The 18,408-nt window shown below is 40.4% G+C and overlaps 1 protein-coding gene and 1 long non-coding RNA gene across 4 annotated transcripts; one reads left to right on the top strand and one right to left on the bottom strand.

Moving 5' to 3' along the window:
- Positions 1-3,752: 3,752 nt before the first annotated feature.
- LOC118804050 lies at positions 3,753-8,990 on the bottom strand. 2 transcript variants are annotated; one of them, XR_005006957.1, is made up of 4 exons: positions 8,927-8,990; positions 4,906-5,014; positions 4,695-4,800; positions 3,753-4,570 (listed from the first exon to the last, which is right to left on the bottom strand). It is a non-coding gene; the product is annotated as an uncharacterized LOC118804050 (long non-coding RNA). The 2 variants fall into 2 exon arrangements; XR_005006956.1 differs by having other exon boundaries at positions 3,753-4,800.
- On the top strand, positions 7,394-18,092 carry nufip2 (nuclear FMR1 interacting protein 2). Of its 2 annotated transcripts, none has more exons than XM_036564633.1 (4): positions 7,394-7,632; positions 10,129-11,856; positions 13,298-13,330; positions 14,360-18,092. In XM_036564633.1, the coding sequence occupies exons 1-4, from the start codon at positions 7,485-7,487 to the stop codon at positions 14,410-14,412; spliced, it is 1,962 nt and encodes a 653-aa protein (XP_036420526.1). In that variant the 5' UTR covers positions 7,394-7,484; the 3' UTR covers positions 14,413-18,092. The 2 variants fall into 2 exon arrangements, with proteins under 2 accessions (XP_036420526.1, XP_036420532.1); XM_036564639.1 differs by lacking the exon at positions 7,394-7,632 and adding an exon at positions 7,743-8,019.
- Positions 18,093-18,408: the final 316 nt, after the last annotated feature.

Here is an 18,408-nt window from a genome sequence, read left to right as displayed (position 1 = left end):
TTTTAAAGAGTGTGTAATAGTAATATGGGGGTGTAGGAAAAAACTAAGTAATCAACCTTATTTAGTAACATAGTAAAGTACTCTGAATTTCTAATACTATAATTTTAAATATGATATTTTTATCATACTTTACCACAGCACTCTGTTTCCTTACTTTCTGTTTGGTGGTTCTGGCAAGGCCTTTTTTAAATTAGCTATTGTATTAGTGATGAACAACAGGACCACACACCAATTACTTGTTATTTCTTTAATTTAACACACTCAAACCTTTGTAATTTAATCTACAACATTAACAATGTCTAAACAAAAACATCTCACTTACAGAGCACAACATCTAATTAACGCCTCTCTGGCCACCAGCACTTGCTTATCAGGGGCTTCCTAATTGATTCCGCTTGTTTTCTTTAATCAAATCATGGGTATTCATTTAGGGGGTTCCCAAACTCCTAAAAGTGATAGCTGCAGGCAAGTGTAATGGTGTAATGGAAATGTCTGGGACCTCCTGAGCCCTCTATTCAAGGGCCTTGTAAAAAAAAAAATACAACAGTACATTGTCGGCACACGTCTGTCCCTGATCTCCGCTCCACTAGCTGGTTTGTTGGCACAGCAGCCTGTCCTCTGGCAGAGGCGGGATGAGCTTATGATACGGGTGGGTGTCCTGTCTTGTCGGGGGAGGAGGAGTAGATTCCCTTTTCCATTCAGTGACTCATTGTCCATAGAGCTGACTGCTTGATAGACCTCTGTCTGTGGAGGGGAGATGGAGGAGCAGTAAGAAAGGACCAGAAGTGATTCACTCTTATATTGGATTAAATGCCAATTAAAGCCACTGTTTGGGTTGAATATTTTACAGGTCTGACCAATGCAGAGATAAATTCCATGTAACAACAAATTTAACTCAAATCCAAGGTCCGCCTACAAAGCCATTGTTTCTTCAGACTTTTTCAGCATTTCGGAGAAAAAGAAAGAAACATTAGTGAAAATCCCATTAAAGGGGAACTCCATGGTTTTTACTGGAATTTCCGCCTTATTAAAATAAATACAAAGCCTGGTTTGATGTGAAATGGTGCACTATAGAGAAACCTTTGGTTTTGTACAGTGGTGGTATCCAAAATTATCAGTGAACCTACACGTATACTGAGATGGTCCAATACTGGTAAATAATAATAATAAAAAAATAAAAAAATATATATATATATATATATATATATTATTTATATATATATTATATATATTATATATATATATATATATATATATTTCTGAGGGGTATTTTGCCATAGAACACCTTGCATCAAATGCAAAAGTTTGAACACCCCTGGTTAAATCAGATATTTTGCTGATTTTGAAATGTGAAGTGAAAATAAGTTAACACATCCTCTACAGAGAACAAACTTAAATATGACATTTTTCATCAATTTTACTGCACATTTTTTTAACATACTGGCAAAAGTAAAACAAAAACTTTTAACAGATCACGTTTTATGTTTTGTTTTTCCCCCAATGTTATATTCAGCAAATAAACAGTAGTTTTGTATTAAAACATGTAGACGTGTGTTCTATGGAGAGGATGTGTATTTAGTTTTATTTTGAAAATCAACAAATGCAATTTGACCAGGGGTGCCTAAACCTTTTCACATGATTGTAAATATTTTAAAAATATGTTGTAGAACAAAATCTTATCTCAAAACCGTGAAACTGAAACAATGTCTCAGGCTTCAGGCAACATATTCATAACCATGTTATGCAATAATGTCCTGTGCGGTAGCTTTTAGACACTGTTTAACGGAGACCAAAAGCAAACCTGCATTTTGCTTGCCAGTTCACAAATGCGTTACTTGTGCATTCCATTTAGGAAATTCTGAAAGGTGAAGTCTCTGCTGTTTTGTTATATTTTCCTTGAAAAAAAAGGTGTGCGATTCAATAGGCTATTGGGATTTTCTGTCCATTTCTCCACTAGAATAAACACACCACCCAACACTGTCTACACCACCACCTCTTCCACTTCAAATGAAGCCAGAAAGTCAGCCTATCCTTACTGCTACATCAAGTCTTTACTGCAACTGCTGTGATCTACTGTGTGTATGCAGCAAAGCATGATTACTGTGTAAGATGACACGCTAACAGTCTGCGATGAGTCGTTTTATTGTCAGAAAGTCTGAGGTCTTTGTGATGGGTTCGTCTCCATGGAGAAAGCCATCAAGACAACTAAACACATCTGACAAGAAGAAAGCTCTGGTGATGATTTCCATTTGCCTTTACCAAAATGAGCTCACTGTATAATTCCATAAATTAGACAATTGGATTGTCAAATAAAAAAAGAACTGCACTTTCTCCACTAACAGTGCCTTGCTACAAAGTGTTGTTGCATTCCAGACGCGTGAAATATGATCCGTCAATGACACTGATTGACTCTGTTGACAGGGTATGCCATAAGACATCACCGCTGGCCTTCCTATGGCACAGTGTTTTGCTTAGGGCTAGTTGGCCGAGAGAGAATGGCCTAACATTACTTGAACCACTTAAACGCAGGAACCTTTCACTCATGGATAACATTAGTAAGGCCCTGATTTATGCTCAGCCTGACAGCATGAGAGCAGTCTATGTTTGACGAGTTTTAGCTGTGATGACATGTCTTGTAGTTTGTCTTTGTTGTGGCTGAGGAATGTGAGGTAGTCTATGTCGGCTTTTCTCTTTCATGGTTTAGATTTTTTAATTATATTTGACAAAACTGTATGCACCTAATTCGTCTGAATCTTTACACTGGATATAACGTAAAAAAATCTTTCTTATCTCAGCACCTCTTGCTGTACAATACCAGGCAGTGACTTCTTGTTATAGACTATTTGTCGTGTTCCAATACAATAACTGTCTTGTGCACTGGGCTTAGATTGGTCAATTAAAATAATGTGATGGGTTAAAACAGCTCTATACACATGCTACACCTGGGCTTTGTGTATGCAGCCAAAAAAAGAACAGAAAGGAGGCTTCTTATCCAGGAAATGTGAACACAAATATTCAGATCACTTCTGCAAGAAAGCTGATCCTTTTGGTGTGTAATAACTTGGTCCCAGTGACATAACCAGGGTTTTATAGAGCAAAAAATGTAACAAGCCCCCATACAACAATTTCCTTGAACAACGACAAAAAAAAATTTAATCTTATTTGTTTGGTTACATACATTACTGTGCAGTTCTCAGTAAAAGCAGCCAATAAGTACACATTGTCCATCTTTCAGGAATTGTTTCTGAGGAGATTAGATGATAATAATAATAATAATAATAATAATAATAATACACTTAATAAGAAAGAGGATAAGAAACATGCATAAGAAAGGGGAAAGTTAAAGGAAAAAGGTTAAAATGCAGATATGGTGAACTATCAAAACTATCCACATGAGATAAACAGTACTTAAATCTTTCGTCTTTGAGATACAGGAGAAAATCAAGCTCCGCTCTTGATTCAGGTCTGAAAAAACTTCACAGGCGTTTTTCTCCTCCAACATCCTTCCACTGTGGAAAGACTCATTGCTATGGGTCTGAAAGGATGTGTAGCTGTCAAGAAGCCTCACTGAGAAAATAAAATAGACAAAAAAGAAGAGATAATTGCAAATCAAACAAAGAAGCTGCTGGTGTTCTCAGAACAATAGAGTGACCACCCCAGAGTCCAGACCTCAACATCACAGAATGTGTTTGTGATTATGTGGACGGTGAAAAGACTGAAAAATATCTCTGCAGATTTCTTTGAAAAACTGAAAGCAAGTGCCTCAAAAAGAATGGAAGCTGTAATACAGGCAAAGAGTGGACACACTAAATACTGAAAAATGAATTGATTTTCTATTTAGTTGGTGAGGCTTCTGGAAGATTTTCTGTTAAATATATGTCTTTTGCTTTTTTTTCCTGATGCTGAAAAATGAATAACTTCTACTTAATGGCTTTTTGACTGGACATTAAATAAATAAAAGTGTGGTCTCTGTACCACCTGTACATTTACCTGAAACGTTACAGTGCAACATGGTACAACACACATACTTACATGGTACAATACACATACTCTGATATAGTGTTGAATTTAATTATTTTGATCTTTTATGTTTTGAGAGATAAAAATAATGACTAGATTTTGCAGTGTTAAAGGATCGATTTGGAAAGGCCACCATGGATGAGATACATCATGAACAGAGAGGTTACAAGGTATCATGAGGGAGGATAAACAGATTGTTTATAGAATGCTGATGTAGGCTAACCGTTTAGGCATATTATTAAATTATCATAGCCATTGGTGTGAATTTCCATAAAGAAGAAAGATATATACACACACATCTTCTAAGCCGCTTATCCTTCTGGGTCGCGGGGGAAAGATATAAGACATCCAAAAAACTTGTTATGGGGTCTGGTTGCCAAAGGTCCCCCCATGATATGGCAGACCCATGCTATGGGTCCCAGTGTAATTACCCCACCTTCACTGCCTATTCTTATCCAGTTTAGCCAGGAAACACCTGTCAGAAGTTCTGTGGATAATGTCTTCTTCATGTTTGCAATTTGCTCCCATAATTCTAAAAGTCCATATAATCCTGAATGTAGTAAAAAAGAGTAAAAAGGTCATTTAAAGGGAAAAACACATTACAACATCCTCAAACATTCTCACTACACTGTCAGTCCACATTCCATTGCAACAAACACTATAATCATACTGACGGTGTTTATGCACCAGCCCTGTTTAGAAGTTCATGATGCCATTCCCACAAGCAGCAAGAGAAACGGGAGACTGTGAATGCTCACCAAAGCCCAAAAGAGCAAAAACCTGCAATGATTGAAAAACAAAAACATATTTAACCCACAGATACAGAGTTAAATGCTTTGAACAGTGTTGCTCAAAGGTCTTGTTACACTTAGTGTCTAAAATTACCCGTGTTTCAGGAGGCAAGTTCTTGTGTACTTCCAAGAGGAGTTCACAGAAGCCAGTGTCCATCATGATATCCTCAGAAATCTGAACCCTTCTGACTTGGCAGTGGATCCTAAAGATAGTTTGAGAAGTTCCCGTCCTGTTACAAGGAATCTGCTTATGTCAAATGGTCAGCAGGAAACGATTTTTGGTCAGTGTTAGTCAAAAGAAGTATTCATTTTGTGTTAGGAAGATAAGACAGTTTACTGTAATATGAACTTCATGCATATTAAATATGGTAACTTGCCTTAAATTTCAGTTTAACATGTACAGGTCAAGTTTAAAATCAAACTAAAAGGGAATGGTTTACAGTGGTAAATGATTGACATGATTAGTCTTGCACTTTAGTCCCAGGATAGACTTAACCCCTTAAACTAGGTGTTGGTTTCTGAAACGGGGATTAGGCCTAGTCTTGGACTAGGCAGCATTCTGAATGGGGATTCTCCAGTGAAAGAAAATGCAGTCCAAGACTAGGTTTAATCCATGTCTGGGAGACTTACCTTAGGCTTATTATTCAGTCACTATGTTGTAAATAATATGCAAGTTATGTAGTTATAAGAGTAAGAAAATTAAGCCTTTAACTGCCCGTGGTTTCTTGGAGTTCAAGGTGTTAATCCATGACTAGGAAACAGGCCCCATATTTCCTTGGAAATAAAAGCCTGACTGCCTTATACAATCCATAATGTTTTAGCCTCTGAGAGTAGTAGGCGAGTAAGCATTACCTTGTCTAAAAATGTTTGACTACATTCTTGTACACGGTAACAATGTCTGTAGAATGTCTTTTTTACTAGTAAACTGGTTCACAGTGTGTCAGATATACCACAATCGTTATAATTACTGTTATAAAATCAGAAATGTGATACACTTTTGAGCAGTGCATAAATCCATGTCAGTGTTCTCAGCATGCTGGCATGACTATTCACAGCACTAACCTCTCTTATCTGTAACTGTAAGAGAGCATTGACTGCCCTCCTCTGGTGAACCAGCAACAATACAGATCAGAATCAGTACAAAACTAGGATGGTGGTGTGTAATAACAATACAAGGAAGGGGCCGAATTGCTTTGCCCAGGTTTTGCATATAAAACATTAAGCTGGATATAAATTAGAGCAGGATTTGTAAACTAAACTGATATGATGGTCATTTATTTATTGCAGTACAATCACATAATCAAATATGCAACGGTGGAAAACAAGGTAACCAAGGTAAAATGATGGCTCTTCAAAGGCTCTTTAATAAAGAAATTAGTTCTATACATGAACACTCAAAGAATCCTTTGCATGGTTAAAGAGTTCTTTGCATCGTGAAAGACTTCTACCGACTGATGGAGAATGTGCTGTAGATGGGTCTATGGTTCAATATAGCACCAAAAAGGGTTCTAAAAGGTTTTATATACAATCATACACAGCACATTTTCCATCAACATGAAGAACCCTTTCATGATGCACAGAAATGTTTAATCATGCAAAGGATTCTTTGAGTGTTCATGGTTCTATATAGAACCATTTTCTTTACTAAAGAAGCCTTTAAGAACCAATGTTTTTGAGTGTGACCCTTCCGCTCTACTGGAACCTAGCAATTGAGTGGATATAGGATATACAGACTAACCACATACAGGTCAGACAGCTTGATGCCTGTCAGTTCTTTGGGCCTGTTTATGGGCCTTAATCACAGCTTTTTCTGGTTTGGTTGGTTCTGGTTTGGGCTCACCATAAATAAATCCAAAATCTCCAAAACTTAAATATGTGCAGTGAGACTTCCCTGTACTGAAGCTGAACATGGTATAAAACGTACATACTAATCTAGCATCAGTAAATCAAGGCATATTCCTGAAAATGTATCTGCGCTCATCTGATGGACATTTACTTGCTGGCAGTGCTTCATAAAGCAGAATTTCTCAGTTAGCTAAATCATAATTCAAGATTTATGGGCATACTGGGGCAAACCTCACTTTTGGTTTAAAGGAATGGTTTACTGAAAAATCATGTTTGCACAGTTTTCTTCTGAGCCCACATGTAGTCGCTTGGCCAAGACATGTTTGGTGTCTGAAGTTTGATTCCCTACTTTTGGTGCAGAACTACAAGGCTACTGCAATTGACATCTATATCACCCAACATATTTCATCTGCAGTGCAGAACTCAAGATGAAAACATGCTAAACATGTCTTGGTCAACCGACTACATTTGTGGTAAGAGAAACACTGTGTAAATTGGATTTTTTTGATGACCCATGACTTTCAGTTACCCGATTTAACTGAGAAAACATTCTCTGCATTTTTTTTTCATACTGTAATGGGAAACATACAGAACAAAACCTCAGAAAGTGTATTTTAAATGGTTGGTTTGCTGTGTGTGTTTCCCATTACAGTCTGAGCCGAGCTTACACATTTGAATTTGCATTTGCATGCATTTTTTTACACAGAAGAGGCACTAAACGCCGCCCAGGCAGCGCTGGATTGGGCTTCGCCAATGTCTCCACTTCTGCCCTGCTGCACTACAACCCCCCTCCGGCCGGGCACATTTATTCACTCCCTGTGCTCTTAAATGGAGGAGCGGCCCTCCGTGGGGGCGACGATTGCGATATATCTCAGTGTCGGAGCAGGGAATGGGTCAGATCTGTCGAAATTATCGGTGAACAATGATCAAAGCTGCTGTCAGCTCCAGGACGAGGAAACGCAGACGAAGAAAACAGGTTGGTGGAATGCAATGCGAGGCAATGCAATGCAATGCTAATCTAGCTACCAAGCTAGGTTAACTTAGCTGGCTCACTGGATAGCAAGTCCTCTCACCTTAACTAAACTTCGGAAATCGACGCATAGTCACTTCGACTAGGAACTGTAAGCTCATGGCGTGGCGTGACTTGCCGATCAGCTGTGTTTGGGGCTTTGACTGATGCCTGTCGTCGACATTTCGGCAGTTATGGTAGCCGGTTGTGTTATTAGCTGGCTGGCTAGCGTAGTGTGGACATTGACCTTGTGCGCCGGCTTCAGCCCAAAACACAGCGATTTCTTTTTCGATCAGCGTCACATGTACTTCTGTATGTTTGGCGTGCGACAAAGAGGACCTTCGATATGAAAAGGTGATGTTTTTCGCCGGGAGAGAGGTTGATTTAGACAGATGAATGAGCTCGCTGCCTTAGCTTCTTAGCTTCGTTTCCACAGCAACGCTAAACCCGGCTCCGACTAATTTAACTGTAGCTTTAGACAGCCAGCTAACGGTACCTGCCGAGTGGACAAGCTCACGAACACGTTATTCATACGAGCGTATACTGTTCGTTTTTAACAAACGCATAAGATGTGTAAGTAATGTCCACAAATAAATGGCAGTGTAGACAAATGACGGACATTTGAGGCCAAACCTAGAATACGTTAGCTAGCATGCTAGCGAACGAGCAGGGACGAGGTTGAAGTTGGCTTCCAATTCGCCAGCTTCTTGTTCGAACCTTCCCGTTCCACCTTAAATAGTGCAACAGATACATTCTGTAGCCTCCGGCGCCTGAATGTAACTGCCGCGCCATTTAAGGTAGAACGGAAAAATTCGAACAACAACTGACTTCAGCTTCGTCTAACAGGGCCTGTTGCTGTAGCAGTCATGTGAGTGGGCCTGACAGTCACACTGCAAATGCAAACGAGGGTCTTTTAGGGTTTCTTAGCTGTTTTTTACTGAAAGACACGGATCCATTCGCTCTAAAACAGCGCATTGTATCCGTAAAACGGCATTTTACTGCTTTAATTGTCCCCGTTAGCCAAAGAAATATGTCCAGTCAGACTGCTGCTAACTAGATTAGCTGCCAGCCAACTTTACTGTCTTTGACACTGATAACGTTAGCTAGCTAGCTAGCTAGCTAAGTTGACCCAATGCCAGCGACGACAAACTTCGCTTGTCTAGCTTGCTAGGTTAGCGAGGTTAGCTATCTCAACACTGAACGAACTAAACCATTATCTTTTAATGAAACCAGCGTTACGAAAATGGGACAGCTGGCTAACCTGGCTCATTTGCCGTCCGTCGTCGAAAACACAGTGCTTGCGAGTGATGTACAGTAACGTTGACCTACAATAAATTCTCATTTTGAAGTGTCCAACCAGCTTTGACCAGGTTTATAACAGTAAACCGCACAGAACTACAGTGCAATGGTGTTTGCTTTAGTTCAGACAACTTGTGCAAGTCATACATATTGTGATAGCTCGCAAAGTCGGTTAGCATCTAACGTTAGCCGGTTTACAAATTCTCGCTTTGTGCAGCTACTTGTAACAGAGGCGATCACAACTGGGTTGATGTGTTGTTAAGTTCTGAGCATTAATTGGTGTGTGAGATTTTGGGTGTCCTAGTGTTGTTGCTCGTGATGATCAGTCTCCGGTCAAAGAACAACCCAAATATGACTGAGCTCCATGATGACACGTCATACCTCCAGTTTAAAAATAGGGTGAAGTTAGGATATCATGGGGCAGTGAAAGGAGACTCACAGGAGGGCTACGTTGCTGTTTGGCCTTAGTGTTTTCAGTTTCAAATGACAGAAGTAGGGAAGAGTCTTGTGTTGGTTCATGACAGTTGTTACGTTGCATCAGTCTGCGTCCCTTACAGCTTGTTGTTGTATAAAACAGTGTAAACAGGCTCTAGAAAGCTATGCAGCTCTGGTGTAGTGTGATATTTTCATTAGCAGTCTTCAGCTTTTCTAAGCTGGACATTTGTCAGCTCTACAGCTTGTAGAAATTTCCATACTCACTGTATGGAAATCCTAATGGCACGTCAAAAATGAGGCATGCAGGTGCCTCTCTCAGATGCCCCCATTAGATGTTTTAAATGGCAGTATTTTGGTTGATATATTGCACATCATCAAAATAGTGTCTTTTTTTTTTTTAAGTTTAGTTCACACCTTTACGTTTATTAATTTCAAGCGTCAAGCTGATCAAAAATCCCTTTTCCAACTGTCCTATATGACGGGGGTGTTTCTCAATCTATGTGTTACAGATGTAAGCCAGTAATCCACATGACCCTGGCCCTCTGCCATCAAACATATCTAGTCCAAATATTCAGGCTCCTCTCACAAACATTGACTAGACTCGGCCTGCTCCCTTGTTGCAGCTTGAAAGCTGGTTTAGATTTGTGCTGACACTGCTTGGTCTTTCTGTTAATTATTTGACTTGGTTGATTGTATTTTAATTGCCTGTGTCTCCTCTTTTACTCACAGAAAATGGAAAAGTAAATGGATCTATAGTTGAGGGAGAGGAGACTCCCACTTCCCTTGACTCACACGGCTATCTGCACTCTGTGAGCCACAATGGTGACAAAGTCCTACTAGAAACCAACTTGAAACGAAAGCCTTCTGGACAGGCCTTGAACACTGCCCTGAAGGGGGAAGGGAAAGGCAATAACACTAGTAGAAACAGCATGGACTACAAAAATGACAAGCCCTCAGAGGTGATTACACATGAGGGCAAAAAGGAGGCCTTGACGTCTCTGAATGGCGTGGTGACACTCAACTGTGGTCTGCTTACCAACGGTTATCCTGGCAAACCTGGCACTGACAACGATGGTAGCGGGTCAGAAAGCGGTTACACCACGCCAAAAAAGCGCCGGGCCCAGCGGAACGGGAAGACTGTGGACAATGTGACTGCCTCTGCCTATGGGAAGGCCATGCAGCCGGCCAACAAGCAAGATCCAGGGCCCACGGCTCAAGAACCAGCTGATAGAACATCAGGGCCACAGGTGGACCTTGGCCGAGCTGCCTCAAAGGCAGACATCCATCCTGGTGGCTCTACAAAAGCCAGAGAGGTGCCTGCATCTGGTACCACTACCCAACTCACGTCTGAGGTTCACCGTAAAAACTCAGACAGCAAAACGTCGGGTAAAAAATTTGAGGATAAGTCCAGCAAAGTGAAGGTGGCTGCATCCACCAAAGAGGACTCATGGACTTTGTTCAAGCCTCCGCCTGTCTTTCCTGTGGACAATAGTAGCGCTAAAATAGTGCCTAAGATCAGTTATGCAAGCAAAGTGAAGGAGAACCTCAATAAGACAGCCCAAGCTGGTGGAGAGGCTCTCTCTCCTGCTCCCCAGGTGCCTGGGAGACCCTCACAGGTCCCCATGTCTGCGGTGAAGACCATCACCTCGGCTAGCTTTACCAACGGCCCTCTAGCGGGGGAAGGCAACGGCTGCCCGCTACCTGGTACACATTTTAGCTCAGTGGCCAGTTCAGCCCCCGTGCTGGCCTCCTCCTCTGCCGGTGCTGATAATGTAGCATCACCCTCTGGCAGCACTACCACCTCCACCACCCCTTCAGCGGCTGAGCCCAGAAAGCCTAACTTGTTTGTTTACCCCCTCACCCAATCCAGTATGCAACTGTCTTTGCCCAGCGGCCGACAGGCCGACCCTCCTGCTACCACAACAAATCAGAAGTCTCTGGGGGACATTTTCCAGAACCAGTGGGGTTTGTCTTTCATCAATGAGCCCAGTGCTGGCCCTGAGGGCTTGGTTTCCCACTCCGCTGCAAAGGACAAACCTGTGGAGGTGAGCTTTCAAGGAGGCTGCCCTGCCACTGTGGTGATGCAGACATCCAGCGCCTCGCAGAGACTGGATCAGCCACCTTTCCCCAAGGCTTACGAGCTGGACAAACGGACTAGTGCTGAGACACTGAGCAAAGGTGTAAACCTCGTCCTCTCTGCGGCCAGTGGGTCTGCTGTTGAAGGCTTGCCTCAGGCCTCTAGCCTCGGACTGGACTCACAAAAGGATGAGGCAGCGGTTCCTGGTGCAATAGTGTTTTGCTCTTCCTCTAAGGACATTGGTGCTGAGCTGACACGCACCTCTCCAGCTGCACCCAAGGTGTCTTTGGCCAGAGAGCAGGGCCACACTAAGGGCTTCGACAGGAGGTCCAGCTGGGGGTTATTTGATCTGAAAGCTGCTGTAGTATATCACACTAAAGGTGACCACCATCACTTTGATCAGTTGGGCAAATTTGTTTTTGATGACTCATAGATAGCATAGGCTGATATACAGACATCTGTTTTAAATAACTTAAAAAATAATAATTTAAATATCAGTTTTTATACAAGGTTTTTGACTGGTAGTGGATGGTATACCGGTTGAAAAATTTTAAGAATAAATTTTGCCTTAATAGTTATACCGGTATGACATACATTAGTGCAGATAATGCAACATACAAATGGCGCAAACCATGCTAACGTTAGTCGTTTAGGTAAGTGGTTTTACCAGGGAAGTTGGTCATGTTTCAAATAAAAATGAAAACGCTGCAGTCTCTTGATCACCTCCCTTTGTCTAGTCCATTTGAAGTAGTCCACTTTGTTTCCAAGACAGTGGACATAATGGAATATCCAGGCTTTTGGGGTTAGCCCTAACCTAACATAGACACCAGAGTGATTGCTGTGCTTCTGTTCCCTTTCATACAGCCTGAGAAGCCACCTGACTCAGTCAGCTACATCAAACGCCACTGCAGTCAGGGCCTTGTCCATTCGGCAAGCCATGGAACTGCTGTAACTGAAACTTAAATAACTAATATTTTCTGAATTACAGCAGTGTCTGGCGGTCAGAGGCATGAGGGTTTGGTATGCACAGAAAAGATAAACGACTTAGCTTAAAAGTTAGCTTTTTATTCAGATTTCCAGTTCCACCTTAAATGGTGCAGCGACTATATTCAGCAGCCTGTATGCAACTGCATAAGCCAGTATATAACTGTGACTCACTTTAAGGTAGAACGGAAAATTCAAACAAAAATCTATTAAATGAGAAGCTAACTTCAACCTTGTACAAATCAGAATTGAAAAATTCATAAAACAATGTTTACCGCTGCTTTTCCCAGGCAATGTTGACAGATTTATCTATGTAGCGTTCAGTTTTGTTTCTGCTGTTTTGCACAATGCAAATATTTGAGATTTTGTTTGGTTGTTAAAAGTGGCTCTAATTAAAATGTAAAGGGACATGCTGGAATAGTAAACAAAAATAGATTAACTTACTGAAATGGTTTTATTTGAGAGGGGAAAAACAATCTCACACAGACATATACATATACCATAACTGGCAGAAATTTAGATCATACAGTGACATAAATACCACCCACTACTACCATTAATCTTGGAAAAGTTTCTATAAGCCTTGTTTGTTACGTGCCCTTTGAAACACGTTTTTTCCTATGAAACGTTTTGACCCTTGGTGTGTTCTGCATATTTGAAAAATTGAATATGTAGGCTTCCTAAAATTACCAGTAGTATTGTGCAGTCCCATTTTAATTTATTTGTTTATTTATTTATTTTTTACAAATAGAAACTCAAGTCAAATGGACAAGTACACAGACATTACTTCATAACTTGTGCGTTTTTATAATTAATATCCTTTTTGTTCTTTTTCAGAAATGGAATATATTTTGAATTTGCAAAAACAAGGTAAGCTTCAGCATGGCCTACTTTTTTTTCCTCTGATGTTCAGTAGACAGCACGTGTGCAGAGCAGGCTCTCTTCTATTGAAATCAAGATTAGACAAATAATCACTATTCTATTTAAAATGCCATTGCCTTTGATTGCATCTAAAGTAAAAAAAGAGGAAAAAAAAAGCTGATTTTGACTACATTTTCGACAAAATTCTTTGTAGCACTTGGGGGTGGGCAATATTCTTTTCTTAGCGTACTGTGGGTATCATCAGTATTTTAAGGTTGAACGCTGAACAACTGCATGTTTAATCACTAGGAGAGCCTAATCAGTCCTGTTTAATTGGACCCTCTACTGCACGGATTATGAGAGGAATTAAAAAAAACAAGAAAATCAGTTAACTTTTCTTGAATAAAATGATCCTTGATTTATTTTTGAACCCCATTATTAAATTCAAAAACATAAAAAAATGTGTGCAGAGGTCCTTTTGGAGTATGCTGTCTTGGCAACATTGTGCAGCAATGGAAAGAAATGATATAGAGCCATGTTCCCTGAAGTGGTGAGATCCGGCTGGTGACTGGCTAAATCCATTCCTCTGTCGCACAATGTTGCTTCTAGGCAACAAACACATTTCTGCAAAGTCTCATAACAAAAAAATTGATACTCAGTGTTTAAAAAGAGGTTTAAAGAGAGCATGACCAAGCACATGCTTTTTATCGCCCTACTCAAACTCTTCCTTTTATTGTTGACCCTATCATCGTCTTTAAATATGTATAATGTTGTTGTAAAGTGAGGAAAATGTATTTGTTGCCCTGAGGCAACACCATGCAATAGAGGGTTAAACACCAGAAAAGCTAAAATATTGTGATGTGTCTTGTTGAAATGTCTTGAATTATCGTGATGTTTTTTATTTTTAACGTATTGCCCACTTTTAGTAGCACTCATGTAAAGGTGGCTTTATATAGTGTGTTTTTAGAGCTACATATTTCCGTGTTATCTTAATTCACTTTATATTTACAATGTTTTCCTTCACTGCCTCCTCCCCAGATCCAAATCGTGTAGTGCTCTACAGTGAATCTAAGAATGGTCCTGATCAGTGAGGCTGAGCCTGGACACTCTATCCCCTCAGCTGGACTCTAAGAAAGATGTGCTTCAAGGAACATGGTCGCAGCCTCTGATAAACATCCTGACTCAGAACAAATCCATCTTCAAGATGGAGTTTTAAAAGGACTTAAACGGTCAGCGACTGAGGCTGAACGCAGGACAAGGAAAGGAGCACACTTGATGATAAAACGGGTTAGCTGAATTAGAATGGGAAGTGAGGAACTGGAGGCAACACGCTCTACTGTAAAGAAGTCTAGTGGACATGTTTTGCTGAAGACAATTCAAGTGACTTTAGGGATCTTCAATTCACAATGTCAAACACTCACAGTAAGCCTTGTCCCAGGAACGGGCAACGGCTTTCTTTAAAGTGCTCAAGGACGTAGAAATGGCTGACTTCATCCTGCTGGCTGCCAGAGAAGAGGAAGCGCCTCCCGATGCCTCCATGGTTTCCATGGTGAATTTGACCGATCACGTGGACAAAGTGTGGTCTTGTGTTCGTACGCGCTGAATTCATGTGGACTCTACAACCAAGGCATGGGCACGGAAAAGTGTTGCTCTCAAACGATTGGGGGAAAAAAAAATATTGTGGCCAGAGGAAACAAACGGCAATATAAGTTTCAGGGGACTCAAATCGTTGAGGGGGCAGATAGCTAAAGCCTTGGGTTAATTGTCTTAATTTTTGAATGAGTTATGTTAGTGACTCCTTTCTCATTTTTTTTCCTTTTCTTTTTCTCCTGTTCTGTTTTTCTTTTCAGTGAAATACTTAAGATAGAAATGAAATCCTAAGACGGGTTAGAGGTCACACTTAACTGGGAATCTGTGCTCATTTAAGTGTGCAAACCGCTGTCTGCGTGCGTCCTCTGGAAGATTACGAAGTGCTGTTGTTCAGTAGTCTTACTGTTGTCTTTTCACCCTTCTGCCATCGGACAACCGTTTGCGTCCCTTTCTTGGCCTGCCTGCATACAGTGATGGCAGAGAGACAGAAGCTATAGCCTAATCTTTTATCTTTTATCATTTTATGTTTGCAATTTTATATTAACTGTTAGATCCCAGAGGACTAATAAGTAAGACGCACCTCACGTTATAACCGCTTCAACTCCAGTGCTAATTGGCACGCCGCTGATATTTTAGTTCTTTGCGACATTTCGGTCAGTCTTCGGTTTCGTTTGTTCTTTAGAGCTCCTTTCCCTATGCTTTCTCTCTCTCCCTTCTTGATGTATTTTTGCACAGGGAAACAGAATCTGCTGTTGTGGTGCCGAGGTGTTTAATAGGGCTAGGCCACGGTTTAGTGTGACACGAGAACAGTTGCTTGAAAGAAGATCTGGCCTTTATATTTTACGCACATGAACAGGAACCTTAGCTTTTTTTTGTTGTTGTAACACCACGTTCACACATTCATAAGTAATGGGGCTTGGTTCCTTTATTTCCTTGGTTTCCAGCTTGTTGGTTTTGAATGTGTTGAAGTTGACACAGGTGTTGTCAGGCATTCTGCCCTTATGTAGCCTGAAGATTTTTTTTTTTCTTTTTTTCAGGAAACAAATACTAAAATTAACTTTTCTTCTGTTTTTTTTTTCTCATCACAAGTTAATTGATTCGTATATATATATAAAAGATGAGTAGCACTTTATGTATTATTTTAAATTGTGTTATCTTGATCGTTCGTTGACATATCAGTGCGTAAATGAATAGTAATTATAAATAGGCTACTAACTTTAACTTCTAACATTGGACTGGCAGTCCACTGGAAAAAAAACTGAAAAGAAAGGAAAAATAATAACTGAAAAGTCACTCAGGTAGAATTAGGGCAGTGTTTGTGTAAAAAGTACCAACAGTGTTATTGCCAAAAAATGATAAAGGGTGTCCCCGTTTCGTATGAACCTTCGTCTGAGGGACGTGATTTCCGTTTTTAGCGAAAAAGCCAAATGGACACAATGAAGGGGGCCGTCTGGCACTCCTTATTCTCTCTTTTTCCTTCTCCTATACACGGCCATGAAACACTGCCAGGTCCAGAGATGCAAAACTAAGAAAGACGAAGAGAAGAATACTTTATCCTCTCTAATGCCATTTAATTCACCCCCCTCCCCCCCTTTAAATGTTCAGGTGGGTTAAGCTTCTGTTGACCTAACCTGGAGTTTGTTGCTGTAGCTTTTAATCAACTTTATTGACCCTTCTCTTCTCGAGGACTCTGAAGTGGGCTCATCACTAGAACTAGAACTAGATCTAACTTTATGGAGAGACATTTCTAAGCTTCACCCTATCATGCTGCATTGGCCAGATAATTAATGTGTATGTTGTAAGACAATATTGTATCAATGAGATATAGGCCATTTGTTTTTTTGTTTTTTATGCTGCTTATTTTTTCCTCTGTTCAGTCTCAATGCCAGTCCAAAGCAGCTGTGTGTGGTGATCCCCCTTCTTTCTTTTCATTTTTAATATAATGCACGTTAAAGGTTTTACCATGACTTGCTAACAGTTGGCTTAGCAATCAGCTTCGGTTAGTTGGCTCTGATTGTAAAAGTCAAACCTATGGTGTTTACTTAAAAGCAACTCATGTAGGATATTAATTTTGCCCCATTTCCATATTTAATTTACACAGTTTCCCCACTTGCTTCAAATATAGTCAGTCTGCCAAGATGTGGCTGGTGTCAGAAGTTTGCTTCTTTAGGTTTGTAGTGAACCTGCAAGGCAAATATGTCTGTGTCAGCTGAAAAGGTTTCCTATTAATCGTTAGCCTCAAAGCTCCAGTGCAAAACTAAAGAAGACAGCAAACATGCTTTTGCCAGTTTACTGTATTTGTTCTAAGGGAAATTGTGTAAACTAGACCTTTCAGTGAACCATCCCTTTAATCATGTAGGGGTACTGCATACTCTTCGACCTTTTTATGAAGACCCTTTCAGCTAAACGAATTGTACCCTGCGCCTATTTTAAAGTTCAAAGGGTCAGCGGATGCACATGCAGAATACTGATGCACAGAAAGCAAAAGTAACCAAGTTTATATTTTAGGGGATGCACATCAAATGCATATTTCTTTATTTGATCAATAAGAAGCACTTATTCCCCACAAATTTTAGAGTTTATAGCTAATATATGTATAATTATGCACACTAAACTGAAAATGTTAATGTCGCTTCTTTAATCTCCCTTAATTAGTACCTAAAGCCAAGAGAGCAGGCAGAGATAGTCGTACAGATATGCTTAAACTAGACTGTTTCTCTGTTCTGTACTATGAAAATGCTTCTACGTTGGCATATACATTTCCTAATATATGTGTTAGGTTCATTGTGGTGTTCTGACAGGTCAGCTGGTGCGTGTGTGTCTGTCTGTCTGTCCGTCTGTCTGTGTGCGCGCGCGTTTGGGCATGTGTATTTGTCTTCATCTAACCGCTCTATGATATGCAAAGTCAATATTGAGAACTTAGTACTGAGTTCAGGGTGCCTGTGCTGTCAGAAATATTAAAAGGATCACATCAGAAAATGGATGAAAATCTCTCTTGCTTCCCGACTCCCGGCCCTCCCCGAAAAGATTTTAATTTGTGCCATGTTTTGACTGTTAAAAGTTGGAATTAATATTTCATTTGTATGTTGCTCCGTCTGCATTTCCTCTCGTGGTAATGAAGATGGGGCAACAAGTCGTTTCAAGAATCTTTGTCACTGCTAATAAACTTGTTGAAAAATGAGTCATGTTTACTGTTGCATGTACCTTCTTGTCTTTGACAGTGTTTTAAACATCACCAAGCCACCAGTTAATTACTGGTTTTACACATCGACGTTTATGAAGATGTTTTAAATGATGCAAACGAAGCAACATTTTTTTTTGCCACAGGTATTACAGCGTCTTGTTTTTGCTCAGGACTTTGTGTCCTCCTCCTTTCCGTTCTGCTTTCTTCTCAGCTTTTATTGCATTTCGGCTAATTACATTATTTAAAAAGGACAGAATGGCTGTGTGTTTCCCCAGGGAAAGTCCCAGCCCCCTCTGGCAGCTGTCAGATGGCT

This window comes from Colossoma macropomum, unplaced genomic scaffold (assembly GCF_904425465.1).
Source record: "Colossoma macropomum unplaced genomic scaffold, Colossoma_macropomum, whole genome shotgun sequence".
Lineage (NCBI taxonomy): Eukaryota > Metazoa > Chordata > Actinopteri > Characiformes > Serrasalmidae > Colossoma > Colossoma macropomum.
This window is presented reverse-complemented; position numbering and strand designations above follow the sequence as displayed.

Excerpts from the sequence above, each read along its gene's own strand:
- nufip2 (XM_036564633.1), top strand. The coding sequence starts at position 7,485 with ATGGAGGAGCGGCCCTCCGTGGGGGCGACGATTGCGATATATCTCAGT. Across the intron at positions 11,857-13,297 it reads TGTAGTATATCACACTAAAG|AAATGGAATATATTTTGAAT; the intron begins GTGACCACCATC and ends GTTCTTTTTCAG. Across the intron at positions 13,331-14,359 it reads TTTGAATTTGCAAAAACAAG|ATCCAAATCGTGTAGTGCTC; the intron begins GTAAGCTTCAGC and ends CCTCCTCCCCAG.